This window comes from Elephantulus edwardii, unplaced genomic scaffold, assembly GCF_000299155.1.
Source record: "Elephantulus edwardii isolate Elephantulus edwardi_28Jun2011 unplaced genomic scaffold, EleEdw1.0 scaffold00231, whole genome shotgun sequence".
In the NCBI taxonomy this organism is placed as follows: domain Eukaryota; kingdom Metazoa; phylum Chordata; class Mammalia; order Macroscelidea; family Macroscelididae; genus Elephantulus; species Elephantulus edwardii.
This window is the reverse complement of record NW_006399981.1, coordinates 1,790,188-1,805,127: the sequence shown is the minus strand read 5'-3', so window position 1 is coordinate 1,805,127 and position 14,940 is coordinate 1,790,188. Positions and strand designations below refer to the sequence as shown.

Here is a 14,940-nt window from a genome sequence, read left to right as displayed (position 1 = left end):
AATGGCTTTAGTTCTGGGTGCTGCTTTCTTATTTTTGTAGTGATATATATACATTATTTTACTGATTTATATTATATATTTTTATATATTATTATACTGATTTTTCTTTATCTCTTAAACAGGGTTGAAAATAAGTGTGACTGGAAGCAAATTTTAAAGCAGTCTGTCTTCAAAGCCACTTTTTCCTATTACATGCTAATCGTCTTGTGTCACCATGGCAGTAGCAGCAGTAAAATGGGCATTGTCAAACAGACCTGCCTTAAAACATTTATTTCCAATTCAAAGTAAGTAATATGATTTACTATTTTAAAAAAGAGTTCTAAATTTTTTCAACTATAGAAATAATGTGTTTATTATAGAAAATTTTAAGTGTTTGTTGTTGTATATCGCTTTAATTACGTATGCCTATTAATTGTGGGATATTTGTAATAATTGAAAAAAGTAACACACCTAAACATCTCTCAGAAATTTAATCTTTTCTGTGAATATCATGTAAATCTTAACCAACATCTATTGGTATTGGAAAGTTCTCTAAATAGACGAGGGGGCAAGGGAGCAGATCATAGAACAGAACCATTTTCAAATTCCACTTGTTTAGTTAAAAGATGGTCTACCATATACATCAACAACCTGCATTATGCAGATAACACAACACTGCTTGCAGAAACTGAAGAGGACTTGAAGCGCTTGCTGCAGAAGGTCAAGGACTATAGCCTTTAATACGGATTGAAGCTCAACATCAAGAAAACAAAGATTCTCACCACTAGGCCAATTGTATGGATGGTAAAGAGATTGAGATAGTTAACAGTTTTTGTTTGCTTTGGCTCCACAGTCAAGACTCTTGCTACCATCACCCAGAAAATCAAGAGACGAATTAACACTGGGAAAGTCAGCTGTGAGGGACCTCTCAAGAGTACTGAAGAGCAATGACGTCAGTCTGGAGACTTGAGTTGCTCCTGATCCGGGATATAGTCTTCGCAGTTGCGTGCTATGCATGGGAGAGCTGGACGGTGGCTAGGGATGATAGAAAGAGAATTGATGCCTTTGCGCTGTGGTGCTGGAGAAGAGCGTTGAGTATACCATGGACTGCTAGGAGAACAAACAGATTCATCCTGGAAAGGGTGAAACCGGGCTGCTCCTTGGTGTCAAGGATTCTGAAGCTTTGACATACTTTGGGCATGTTGCAAGGAGAGACCAGTCCTTAGAGAGGGACATCATGATTGGAAGGTGGTGGGACAAGCGCAGGAGAGGAAGACCCTCAATGAGATGGACCAATTCAGTGACTGGGGTAATGGGAGTGAATGTGTTGGAGACAGTGAGTTTGGCACAGGATAGAGCAGGGGTTAGGGCTGTTGTACATAGGGTTGCTATGAGTCGTAGGTGACTTGACGGTACATACAACAACAAACAACCATATACATAAGTATATGTATGATTGTGTGTGTGTGTATATATATATATGTGTTGTTATGTGCCGTTGGATCCAACTCATAGCTGACCCTCTAGTAGCAGATTTTCAGAGGCTGTAAATTACACAGGAGGAGATTGACTCTCTTTCTTCTGTGGAACAGCTGGTGTGGATTCAAACTACCTGCTTTTGGGGTGACAGCATAACTCCTTACTCACTAGTCCAAAACTCCATGTGTGTGTTAATTTAGAATAAAAGATCTGGCCTAAACTGTGTCATACACATGGAATTTAAATCAAGGCAGAAGTAAGAATATAGTAATATAATAGGAAAAACCCTTTGTCTTATTTGCATAATTCATACTTTATTTTCTGTATTTTTTAAAATAATTCTTTAATTAGCAGACAAAGAACAAATTTACAGTCCTGTTTTTTTACAAACTATTTCTCTTTAAAAGGAGGCTCTGGTGGCCTAGTGGTAAGGAGTTAGACTTTCAGCACAAAGGCTTGGGGTTTGAATCCACCTGCCACTTGGCAGGAGAAAGATGGCCAGTCTGTCCCTGTGCACCCACAGCCAAAGCCTCGGTTATTTACACTCTTGAAAACCTATTAGAGGGTCATCTAGGAGTTGGTTCTGACTCAGTGTCACATAACAGCAGTTTCTGTAATAGTTGACTGTATTCTCGTGTGTTCTTCCTCTCTCCCTCCCTCATGAATCTAGCCATTTTAAAACCCAGACCTACATGTAATTTCTTCCTTTCTTTTTAAAATAATTGTACATAGTTTAATATTATCTTGAAAAACTATTAATGTAGCTTAAAAGGCTTTGGAGAAAATATTAAGGAAATAGAATATTGAAATTAAATAGTGAAATATTTCCCAGCCAGGAATACATTTACTGTCCTTGTTTTCTGGCTGTGAGTTCTTTTCTCTCGTTTTTGAAGTGCACTTAGTTGTTATTGTGAGTTGTTGTGGAGTGACTGTGACTCATAGTGTCCTGTGGACAGCCTATTGAAATCTTGACTGTGCACCATTCTCAAGCTCTCTTCTGCTTATCTCTCTCCTGTTGGAGTCACTGTGTTAAACTGTCTCCTTAAAAGGTTTTTTTCCCCCCTGACTCTTGACTTTTCCAAGCATGGTGTCTTTTTTCATGCACTGGCTTCTTCTGACTGCATGTCCAGAGCATATAAGATGAAGTTTTATCATCCTTGCCTCTAAGGAGCATCTTCCCCGTGCTCAAGCCCACTGTTGTATTCACCTTGTCAGACCATTTGATTGAGGATCTTCCTCTCTTTCTAGGACCCTCCACCTTCCCAAGCACAATGTCCTTGTCCAAGGATTGTTCCCTCCTGACAGTATACCCAGAGCATGTGAGACCAAATACCATTTTCTTCTTCAGGAAGCTATCTTGTTGTACTTCTCCCAAAACAGATTTGTTTATTCTGTTGGTAGTATATTTGGCAGATGATATATTCAATACTCTTTGCAAACACCACTATTCAATTCTTCATGGTCTTTTTTAATTCATTGTCCAACTTTCACATCAGGATGAAGTAGTTAAAAATACCAGGTCTTGGATCAGGAGAACCTTAGCCTTTAAACTGACATCTTTGTTCTTTGCTTTTTTCCAAATTTCTTCTTTATATGTCTGTGCCTAAATTTTATTTCTTCCTTTGTGTTGTCTACTTACCACTATTTGTAATTGAAAGTTTAGTGACTTAAGGGGGAAACAGTTTGAAGAATAAGGTTAAAAAAAGTAAAACCAAAGAGTATAAAATTCAAAAAAAGGAAAGTTAGGAAAAACTCTAGAAGCTCTAATTCACTGCATGAACAGTCTTCCAAACATAATGATAAACCTACAACCAGGAGAGAATAAAATAGTCAAATGGGACCTTCTAAGAATCAAATCCCTATATACATCAGTAGACTTCTCCAACAGGGTAAGAAGAGAAGCCACAGACTAGGAAAAAATATTTAGCAATGACATATCTGATAAGGGACTTACTTATGTCTAAAATATATAGAATACTCCAGCACCTCAACAAGAAAAAGGTAAACAACTCAATCACAAAATCAGAACAGGATATGAATAGACCATGAAAGAAGACATTCAGATGGCAAACACACACATGAAGAAATGTTTAAAATTCCTAGCTCTCAGAGAGATGGAGAGATGCAAATCAAAACAACTGTGAGATACTATCTTATCCCAGACATAATAGCAAAGTTTATCAGAGCAGCAAGTAACAAATTCTGGTGAAGTTGTAGAGAGAATGCAACTTTTATTCACTGCTGGTGGGAATGTAAAATTGTACAACCACTATTGAAGGTAGTCTGGCACTTTCTCAAAAAATTTGAAATAGAAATACCATTTGATCTAGTAATTCCACTACTGGGAATATACCCTAAAGAAACCAGAGCCACAGCTTAAACAGTTGTACGCATACCCATGTTTATTGCCGCATTATTCACAGTAGCAAAGAGATGGAAGCAGCCCAAGTGCCCATCAACAAACGAATGGATAGAAAAACTGTGGTATATCAACATGATGGAATACTGTGCAGCGTTGAAAAACAGTGAAAATGTAAAACATTACACAACATGGGGGAGCCTTGAGGACATTATGCCAAGCGAAATATCTCAGTCACAAAAGGACAAATACTGCATAGCATTGCTGTTATAAAATAGGACAAAAATGGGGGATTGGAGGAGGGCATGGGGAATGAGTGGATAATGAACACTGCATCAGAGCAGATGAGGGGAAGAACTGTCTGAAGGGAATTTGTGATTATATATATGAGAACAATCTGGAATGTGGGGTACATTGCAAGTCAGGATGCAGGGAAAGGCGAGGAGAAAATGTACAACAAAAAATTAAAGGGGGAAAAAGTAGAATAATAAGTAAAGGGTTGGTGGGACTTGAAGTAAGGGAAGAATGCACATTTCCTGTAAAAATCTATGTTGAATAGAATTTTCAGATTTTACTAAATCATATTTGTAAAGGAAGCCTTCCATCACTAGTTTCTTCCCATCCCTTGCTTTCTTTTTCTTTAGGCTTCTGAGTATAAATGTTTATTATGTGTCATCTTGGAATTTATTAGTAGAGAAGATTGCTAAGGGACTTAGCTGTAGACTCGAATCAGCGGGGAACAAATGAATTATAGCTCTTGGTGATCTGGGAGCGTTTTTCTCGTTGAGAATTGGGAAAGCTCTCTACTGCTTGTTCTCCCCTTTGCCCTTACAGGATCCCACCCAGTGCTGTTGGAACATTAGAGCTAATCGGTTTTTCCCTAGTCTGTACAGTGAAGAGTAATTAGGCCTTGTTGTGGTTATTTACTGTTGAGTCGGCACTGACCCATGGCTGACCCTCCAGTGGGTTTTCAGAGGCAGTTAATTGCTCTGGAGGAGATTGCCCATCCTGCTCCCGTGCAGCAGCTGGTACCCTCAAACCGTGTGCCTTTAGGATTGCAGCGCAGCTCTTTGCCAGTAGGCCACGAGAGCTCCCTAATTAGGCCTTACACAGGTTAATCTGAAACCAAATAAATTTCTGGATAACTGAAAGTTGGCTGTACTTCCTTATTAGATCATATTAGATCATATGATGTCTAATTTATTTTGGTGTCCTTGAGCTCATCTTATTGCTGTCAAGTTGGTACTGACTCATAACCCCACTGGGTTTTCAGAGGCTTTCAGTCACATAAGAGGAGGTAGTTAATTTTTTCTCCCATGGAGATAGCAACTGTGTATTTGAACCACCTACCTTCTTGAGTTAGGAGTGCAACTCCTTAACCACTACGCCATCAGAGCTCCTTCATGCCTTGTAAGAGAACTCTGGTGGCATGGTGTGTTACATATTGTGCTGCTAACTGAAAGATCAGTGGTATGGATCCATGAGTTGCACCCTGGAAGAATGATGGGCAGTGTCTTCCTGTAAACATTTACAGCCTTGTGAATCTGACGGGGGTGTTGCTGTGAGTTGGGAACCACTTGATTGCAGTGGGCTTAGATATTTGACTTAGTGCCTCTCACACATTATAGGGATTATAAATCATCTGAGTGAACTGGAATACCTCTCTAATATCACTAGGTAAATATGAAATTGAGCTAGCTCAGAGAATGACTTCATTATCAGTCAGTCATCCCACTACTCAGTGACATCACATCTTCTTGTGTGTTGAAGCTGCCCCTTATTCTGCCACAATTTCTATTTTAAGTGTTACTGTTGAAATATGTTTTATAAGAAAAGAATGATACTAAGTTTGGAGACAGATCAGAACTATGATTAAGGGGAAAGTTCAGTGAGCAATATTAAAAAGATTTAATTATATTCCAGAATGAAAATTTTAAGTTTCCTAAATATACAGGAAGTGGAACTGAAGAACATTTTATAGTTTCTTAAGTACATAACCCACATAATGTGGTTTTCAAAGTCATTATTATTGACAAAGGTCTAGTTAGCCTAAATGGAAGGATGTGCTACCTGATCATAATCGGTTTTGGATCAAACTACTATACTCATTTGGTTTTCATTGACTGATTTTTGCAAGTAGATCGCTAGGACCTTCTTCCTACTTGTAGTCTCGAAACTGCAGAAAGCATTTTTGGCACCAACCACAGTAATTCATAAACTTCTATTGACAGATAGGGACTTGAACTCAGATTTCCTACATGGAAGGTGAGAATTCTACCCTAGAGCCACCAGTACTCCTTAGGCATGCCATATTACCTTTATGAAGATGTGAAGGAACTTCAAATCTCTGGGTTTCAGAAGCACACCCAGGGTCACATTTCTGGTAAATGAATGCTGTCACCAAAGCATAGGTCCTGGTGTTAGTCCAGTATGTTTTCTGTTCTATCTCCTTTCAACTTTTTAAATCTTACCTAAGTACAGTTCTATATATATGTACAAGAATAGCCCATCAATTATGGAGAGCGGACTGTCTCTGAAATTCTTACTAAGTTGCTTTGAGTTGATTGGTGTTCCCTTTGGCATCAATCCCAATTATATATTTAGAATTTCTGGTTCCTACCACATTAGAATATTTCTTTTGGCAAAATGCCAGGTAATGACTTTCTCTAGCCTTAATTATGCAGAAATTAACATTTTTAGATGCTGCTTAGCAATCAATTTTTATTAGCACTGCAGGAGGCATGGTAATAAGGTGTGATTCTTAGCTGTAAGGGACTTCTTTGGATGTGTAGATGAAAACAGGCATCTGTAGAAATAACTAGAATTTAAGGCTACAAAGATGGCAATATTAAGTGCAGAGTAAAAATTTTACTGACTTTCTAGTTAAAATGAAATATAATTGTCTTGAATTTGCCTTCCTGCCTATTTATAGAAAATTTAATTCTGTCTGTCCTACCTCTGTTTCCCAGATTGTTTCTTTTAGTGAACTTGTAATCACTTAATGATTCATATTCAGAGGATATATTTTTTTAAAGAAACTATTAGTTTCTAAATAAGAAGTTCATTGAAAGGTCAGATAATAATAAAAATATATAAATTGTATTATTCTCTGATCTTACTCAGTGCTTCTCTGTATTAGCCCATATAATTGAGAATAAGTCTTTTGAAATTTAATTTTTGAATTTAAATTTAAATTCCTGCTTTTTATTTTAATATCTGTAGAATTTTGGGGCTGATATTTTGCTGAACAATATTTTGCATGGTAACAGTGAATTTTGTTCAAGGACTTTATATGCTTAGCATGTCTTAAGCTGAAGGAGTTGTAAAACAAATTCAAGCCATAGGTGGCAATACTTAAGGATACTTTGGGTAGAATGTTAAATGATCCAGGAATCATTAAATGAAGATGGAGGGAGTACACAGTCACTGTATCAGAAGGAATTGGCTGACATAGAATAATTTCATGTAATAACATATGAGCAAGAGCCTGTGGTGATGATGAAGGAGGAAGTTCAAGTTGCTCTGAAGGAATTAATAGAAAACAAGGCTCCAGGAGTTGACGGCATAGCAACTGACATATTTCAACAAACAGATGCCACCCTGCATGTGCTCACTAAGTTGTGCCAAGAAAACTGGAGAACAGCCAGCTGGCCAACTGACTGGAAAAGATCCATATTTGTTCTCATTCCAAAGAAAGGTGACCCAACAGAGTGTGGAAATTATCAAACAATATCATTAATACCACATGCAAGCAAGATTTTGCTGAAAATTATCCAAAAACGATTGGAGCAATATGTCAACAGAGAACTGCCAGAGGTGCAGGCTGGATTTAGAAGAGGTTGTGGTACTAGGGATATTATAGCTAATGTTAGATGGATCTTGGCAGAAAGCAGAGAATACCAGAGGAATGTCTATCTGTGCTTCATTGACTATGCAAAGGCTTTTGATTGTGTGGATCACAAGCAGCTTTGGCTGACTCTGAGAAGAATGGGAATCCCAGAACATTTGATTGTGCTAATGCGAAACCTATACTTGGACCAAGAGCAGTCGTCAGAACAGAGCAGGGAGACACTGGATGGTTCAAAATCAAGAAAGGGGTCCATCAGGGATATATTTTGTCTCCATACCTTTTCAATCTGTATGCAGAACAGATCATCTGAGATGCTGGGCTGTACGAGGATGAATGTGGCATCAGGATTGGTGGAAGAGTCATCAACAACCTGTGTTATGCAGATAATACAACCCTGCTTGCTGAAAATGAGGAGGTTTCTGCGGCACTTGCAGCCTCCTATATGGATTGAAGATCAACATCAAGAAAACAAAGATTCTCACCACTGGACCAATTGGTAGCATCAGGATGGAAGGTGAAGAGATTGAGATTGTTCACAGCTTCAGTTTGCTCGGCTCCATGGTCAACACTCTTGGCACCAGAAGCCAGGATATAAAAATAAATGTATTGTGATGGGAAAATCTACTGTTAGGGACCCCTCTAAAATACCCAAGAGCAACGGTGTCTCTCTGGAGACTAAGGTGTGCCTGATACAGATCATGGTCTTTGCAAACACTTGTTATGCATCAGAGAGTTGGACAATGACTAGGGAGGACAGAAGGAGAATTGATGCCTTTGAGCTGTGGTGCTGGAGAAGAGTATTGAATGTACCATGAACTGCCAAGAAAACAAACAGATTCATCCTGGAGAGGGTTAAACCAAGCAACTCCTTGGTGGCAAGGATTCTGGGGCTTCGTCTGACATACTTTGGGTATGTTGCAAGGAGAGACAGGTCCTTGGAGAGGGACATCATGCTTGGGAGGGTGGAGGGACGGCGCAAGAGGGGAAGACCCTCTATGAGATGGATTGATTCAGTGACGGGTAATCGGGATGGGTGTGTCAGAGGCAGTGCGATTGGCACAGGATAGAGCTGGGTTTAGGGCTGTTGTACATAGGGTCGCTATGATTCACAAACGACTCGATGGCACATAACAACTACAACAACAGTGCAAATGGAAAAAAGGACCACAGAGAAGAGAAAGTAATATCATATGAAATAATACTTGGAGAATATGTAAAATAGACAACTGTTTTCCACTGTTCGGACTTAGAGGAGAGTACAGAGATTTACTAGAGGCAATGAGAATCACCAAGAGGAAATGAGAGCCGTGCAGTTACATTTTAGATAACTGTAATTAAGGTTCAGGGAGTGCTGGTGGGCTAGTGGTGTGAAGCTGAGCGGCTACCTGAAAGGCAGGTGTTTTGAATCTGTCCGCCACTCTGGGAGAAAGATGGGCATTCTCCTCTCATATGATTTACATTTTCTGTAAACATTCTCTCCATTGGAATTCAGTTGTGAGTCGGTTCTGACTTGACGGCACATAACAACAAAATAAAAAACAAAATGTGAGTGCATGATTGAATGGAAGGTCCATTTGCTTTGTAAACTTTCACACAGATTACAATAATATTTTTTAAAGGTTTTATGGAAGAGGAGCATTTGATTTTTTAAAAGTGAGTGATATTTGAAAAAAGCGGGGTAGCATTCCATACTGAAGTCATCTTAGAAGCATGGACAAAAGAGTTACTGTCTCATGTAGTGTGAGCAAGAGGTTCTCTTGGGAGTTGACCTTTGACTTTAGCCAAGATATATTTGGCACTTGCTCTAAAAAACAAAACAAAAATGTATTGCACTACTTTTGAGTGTTTTCTTTGTATAGGGAAAAAACCCCCAAACCCTCAACAACAACAAAATAGTTTTGAATGTAGGAGAACCTTTCAAACATTTAAAAGTAATTATTTCACTCTTGAATATCTAGATAATTTCAAAAAGGAATCGGTTTTGAAAGATGAGAATTTTGATTAAGAAAACTAGTTTCAAGTTATTTTCTGTCTTAACAACTCATACTCTCCCTTTATGAGCTATGCATACTACCCATAGAAGCATTTTTTTACATACCCATATACATTTTCTTTTCTCCTTCTTTTAAAAAAATGGCCTGGTGTGGGAGTCTGACTTCCTCTGACTCTAAAAAGTGGGAGTAGGACCAAGATAAACCCACTGCCAATACTTGTGAGGTGAGGGTCAGACATGCTTCCACCCTCCAATCTTCACCAGTTCTAACACCAACTGACTCCCACAGCACCTGCTTCTCTACTGGGTTCAATAATTTTTTGCAGTAGCCATGCAGAACTCAACAATATTCATGATTATTTGGTTTATTCGAGGAGTAATAGGTTATAATTCATGTTCAGAAATGACTCAGGATACAGTTCTTCAATCAAGACAGCCTCTTCTCAACGTGCCTGTGGACAGGTGTATCTCTTTCCTTTGGTTCTTGGCCTGTCCTCATCCCTGCTCTGGCAAGTATTGCAAAATTAAATTTTAACTCTGCCAGTAAATGTCCAGAGGCACCCCACCTGCCTGTAAGCCTTAGTCCAGAGATCTAGATTTGTGTGCTAGCAGATCTCAATGTGTTGTGGAGCCAAGCAAGATGAAGATGTTAACAATCTCAATTTTTTCTTCATCTGTCATGCTGCTGCTAATTGGCCTAGTGGTGAGAATTTTTGTTTTATTGATGTTGAGCTTCAGTCCATATTGAAGGCTGAAGTCCTTGACTTTCTGCAGCAAGTGCCTCACATTGTCTTCAGTTTTGTCAGGCAAGATTGGGTTTGCTGCATAGCACGGGTTGTTGATGAGTCTTTCTCCGATCCTGATGCCACATTCTTCATAGAGCCCAGCCTCCCAGATGATCAGTTCTGTATTTAGATTGAAGAGGTATGGAGGTAGGATGCATCCCTGGCATGCACTTTCCTAATTTTTCCTTGCTCTTTTCTGACAACTGCCTCTGGGTCCAAATACAGGTTTCACATAAGCACAATCAGGTGTTCTTCTCCAACTTAGCCACAATTTTTTGTGATTCACACAGTCCAATGCCTTTGCATAGTCAATAAAGCACAGTTAAAAGACAAATTGCATTGGGAAAATCTGCTGTCAGGGACCTCTCCTGAGTACTGATGAGCAGTGATGTCAGTCTAGAGACTAAGGTGTGTCTGATCCAGGCCATGTTCTTTGCAATTGCTTACTATGCATCAGAGAGCTGGAAAATGACTAAGGAATATAGAGAAATAATTAGTGCCTTTGAGCTATGGTACTGGAGAAGAATATTGATCATAATGTGGACTGCCAAGAGAACAAACAGGTTTGTCCTGGAGAGGGTGAAACTAGGCTGCTCCTTGGAGGCAAAGAATTTTTTTTTAAATGTTTTAAAATTTTATACTGATTTATTTACAAAGTTGAATACAGTTTTTCACACAGTGTCCTTCGCATTTCCTTCACCCCCCCCACCCGTCAAATTGTGTAATCCTGTGATTAACACCCCTCCATTCATCCTCATCCCTCTGCTTCCACATTCCCCCTCTCTTAGATCCTCATGCTCATTCTACAATAAGGATTATATATAGCATATGTCCTTGTACGACTGAGTTAGTTCACTCAGCATAATGCTCCCCAGTCCCTCCACAGGTTAGGTAATAATTTACAAAATCATTACTCCTGTGTGCTACATAGTATTCCATTTGATGAGTGTACCATAATTCGTCAATCCATTAGGTTGTAGTTGGACATCTGGGCTATTCCCAGATGGTGAATAATGCTGCTGTGAATGTTGGTGTACAAGTCTGTTTGAGCCTCAGTTCTCATTTTCTTTTTTTCCCCATTTTATTAATTTTAATGAACACTTATAGAGATTTTGGATTTCCGTTTATTTATTGTTGCACTATTTTCTCTACACACACCCCCCCCCCCGACCCAGTTCGTTCCTCTCTTTTTTTTTTTCCCCTTGAAAGTTCTCATTTTCTTGGGATATATTCCAAGCAATGGGATAGCTGGGTCATAAGGAATTTCTATGTTCAGCTTTTGAAGTGCCATCTGGCATACTTTGGACATGTTGCCAGGAGGCACCAGTCCTTGGAGAGGGATATCATGCTTGGAAGATTGGAGGGATAGCACAAGAGAGGAAGAGCCTGGATGAGAGCCAGTGACTGGGATAATGGAGGTTAGATGTACACAGTTGTACATAGTTAGATATAAACAGTTGTACATAGGGTTGCTATGTGTTGTAGGCACATAACAACAACAACAGCCAACAACAGATCTTACTCTAATAAGTACATGGAACCGTTCCAGTCTGTCAGCAAACCTCCTGCCCAGATATAGTCAGCTTCATTCAGAACAGTTTTGATATAATCTCTTGAAAATGGCATTCTTGATACTGTATAGTTGTAATTGCTGGTATGTCATGGTGTTCCTCTGTCTCTTGATGCTTTCTCATCCTAACAGTGCATATATACTAGATTGGACTTGATTGTTTACTTGTCTTGCACTGCATTTGTATACACTCATTGAGAGCCTTTAAGTTGTGGTGTTGGAGAAGAGTGCTGAATATCCCATGGACTGCCAAAAAGACAAATATATCTTGGAAAGGGTACAGCCAGGTGCTCCTTAGAAGGCAAGGATAGTGAAATTTCATCTCACATACTTTGGGCCAGGCCTTGGAAGAGGACATCATACTTGGAAAGGTGGAGGGTCAGCAAAGGAAGGGAAGACCTTCAAAGAGATGGATTGACACAGTGACTGTAAGGGTGGTTAACTCAGAGATGATGAGGATGGCACAGGATAGGGAAAGGTTCAGATACATTGTTTATAGGGTCTCTTTGAATTGTAGTTGATTCTACAACACTTAACAACAACATTGGTGCTTAATCCCCTACTACAGATCTTATTCATAAGAAACAGTAAATATCAATTGAATGAGTAAAACTAGCTTTATGTGTTTGTGAGATCATATGCTGAAGTTTACTAAATCTGTTCTACTGTTTGGGGTCTTTGCAGATGGAGTTTTATATTGTGTTCGTCATAAATCTACATATTCTTCTCTTCCAGATGACTATAATTGGTATGTATTAAATTAACTTGAAAAAATAACAGTCTGTCGTCTGTGTCTGAAATGATTTAATTTTTGGTTTGGCATTTTATACTTCTCTGATTATGCTTTCATTTATTTTAGATGAAAAGTTATTTCAAATTATCTCAGTGATTTTATTCAGTATCTGGTTTCATAAGCATTTTAAATAAAAATCATTATTTTTACTGTGTTCTGTGAATACTTAGTTGTTCAAAGATAGACTTTCTGTTAGAGATGCAGTCTTTTCTTCCCAAAGCATGTGTTAACTTTCATAAAAAAGTTAGGGTTTTTAGTCTTGGGACTTAAGTGTGTTAAGCTGATTTGACTTATCTTTTATTTGACATTGAATAATTTTAAATTACAAATACCTCATTCAACTGTCATTTTGTGGATACTTAAATCAAGCCAGGTCATTGTAGTAAGCATTATGAATCACTTGAGAACCTTGTGAATAAGACACTGTCTTTTTTCTCTAGCACAGTATATTATAGGGATGCACAGAAACCACATCTTATTTTATTAGCCTGTTCTGTTTTTATCATATTTTATTGAGAATTCATGACATTAGTTTTAATGTAAATTATAATTGTATTTTTTTGTGGATCCTATAAGTGATGAAATTGGAAGTAGAAATACTTTTAAAGTCTTATAAAATTGAGTATTATAACTATTTTGTGTTTTTTTTTTAAACTCTATCCTTCACCAAAGATCATTTGATAATATACTTCATTTTTTTTATAATATACTTATTATAGTCATGTTACAGTGTTCAGTTTTAAAATCATGATAAAATAACTTTGTGTCTTCTTTCTTAGGGGAAATAGGTTTTATACTTAATTACCAATGCCAAATCTGATGGCATTGATTTTATGTGTATCTAGAAAAGGACAAGTTAAAAAAAAGGTGGAAGTTTTCCTTCTTAGAATGTGTATGGCTCTAACTACAATAGCAGTTGTCAGGATCTTTGGAAATTTGACTTAGTTATTTGATACCTGAAAGAATGAGATCCATCCAGAGATTAAATACTTAAGAGCAATGCTGCCCAAAATGAGGAAAGGGATAGTATCCAGCAGTTCCCAAATTCATTTGATGGCAGAACCCTTTTTATGGTAGAAAACTACTGCTTTTCCACTAAAAGTGCTTGGAAAAGTTCTGGCTTAGAAAAAGTGCTCAGCCATCATTTTTATGACCTGAAATTGAGATAATTCTTTACCTGGGAGGATTATGCTGTGCTCATTGTGATCTTTAATAATTTAGCTGTGTAAAGTAACTTTTCAAAGGTAGATTTTTAGGCAAAGAAGTTCTAACAGTGACTGAATCTCAAACATTTTTTGCCATTGAGTTGTAACTGCCTTGTAGCTGACCCTCCCTTGTGTTGCTGAGGCTGTAAATGGGAGGAGAGTGCCCTTTTCTCCCTTCTGGTGCCTGGCTGCCAGAGGCTGGAGCAGAGTGGCCTTTGGGTCAGAGCTGCCCAACAAGAATGAAATATCAGTTTGAAGAATAATTTAGATAGAATAGTAATGTAAGAGGTTTTTTGTGTTAGTTAAGCAGATCCCCCCCCCCCCAGTGGATCGAGTTGTCCTTTACAATATGTAGATTATCAGACTTGCCAGTCCAGTGATGCAGCATATTTTCTTTCGAAATTGTTGTTAATGAATTTTAACTTTAAGAATAACCTTTGTGCTTGAATATAGTGTAACAGTATTTATAAATACTTTATTTTAGCAAAGTGGAGCTTGCTTTGACATCTGATGGCAGAACAATAGTATGCTACCACCCTTCTGTGGACATTCCGTATGAACACACAAAAGTACGTATGAGGAACTGTCTTGTTTTTAACTTGCTTTTAGAAATGTTTACACTTACAGTGGACACTTACAGTGTCCAAAGAGGAGTGATGGTTGATTTTCTTTATTTGGATTAGATTTTGTTTTATATTATGTGGTTTGAAATTTTCTCCCTTCATCTCTTTGAAATTGCTTTTCTTCCCAGTATACAAATGGAACCATTTAAACATAATTATACATAAATTTTCTGGTCTAAAAATCTGGTAGATTTTTTTCTCACCACTGGACCAATTTGCAGCATCAGGATGGATGGTAAAGAGATTGAGATTGTTAACAGCTTTAGTTTGCTTGGCTCCACAGTCAACACTCTTGGCACCAGTA

The 14,940-nt window shown here is 38.1% G+C and overlaps 1 protein-coding gene across 1 annotated transcript in view; it reads left to right on the top strand.

Moving 5' to 3' along the window:
- The first annotated feature begins 214 nt into the window (after positions 1-214).
- MRPL42 (mitochondrial ribosomal protein L42) overlaps positions 215-14,940 on the top strand; it is a 38,881-nt gene continuing 24,155 nt past the window's right edge. The window contains exons 1-3 of the mRNA XM_006898483.1: positions 215-284; positions 12,700-12,763; positions 14,498-14,582. Of these exons, the coding sequence (XP_006898545.1) occupies positions 215-284; positions 12,700-12,763; positions 14,498-14,582 (219 nt within the window). The remainder of the gene's footprint in view (positions 285-12,699; positions 12,764-14,497; positions 14,583-14,940) is intronic.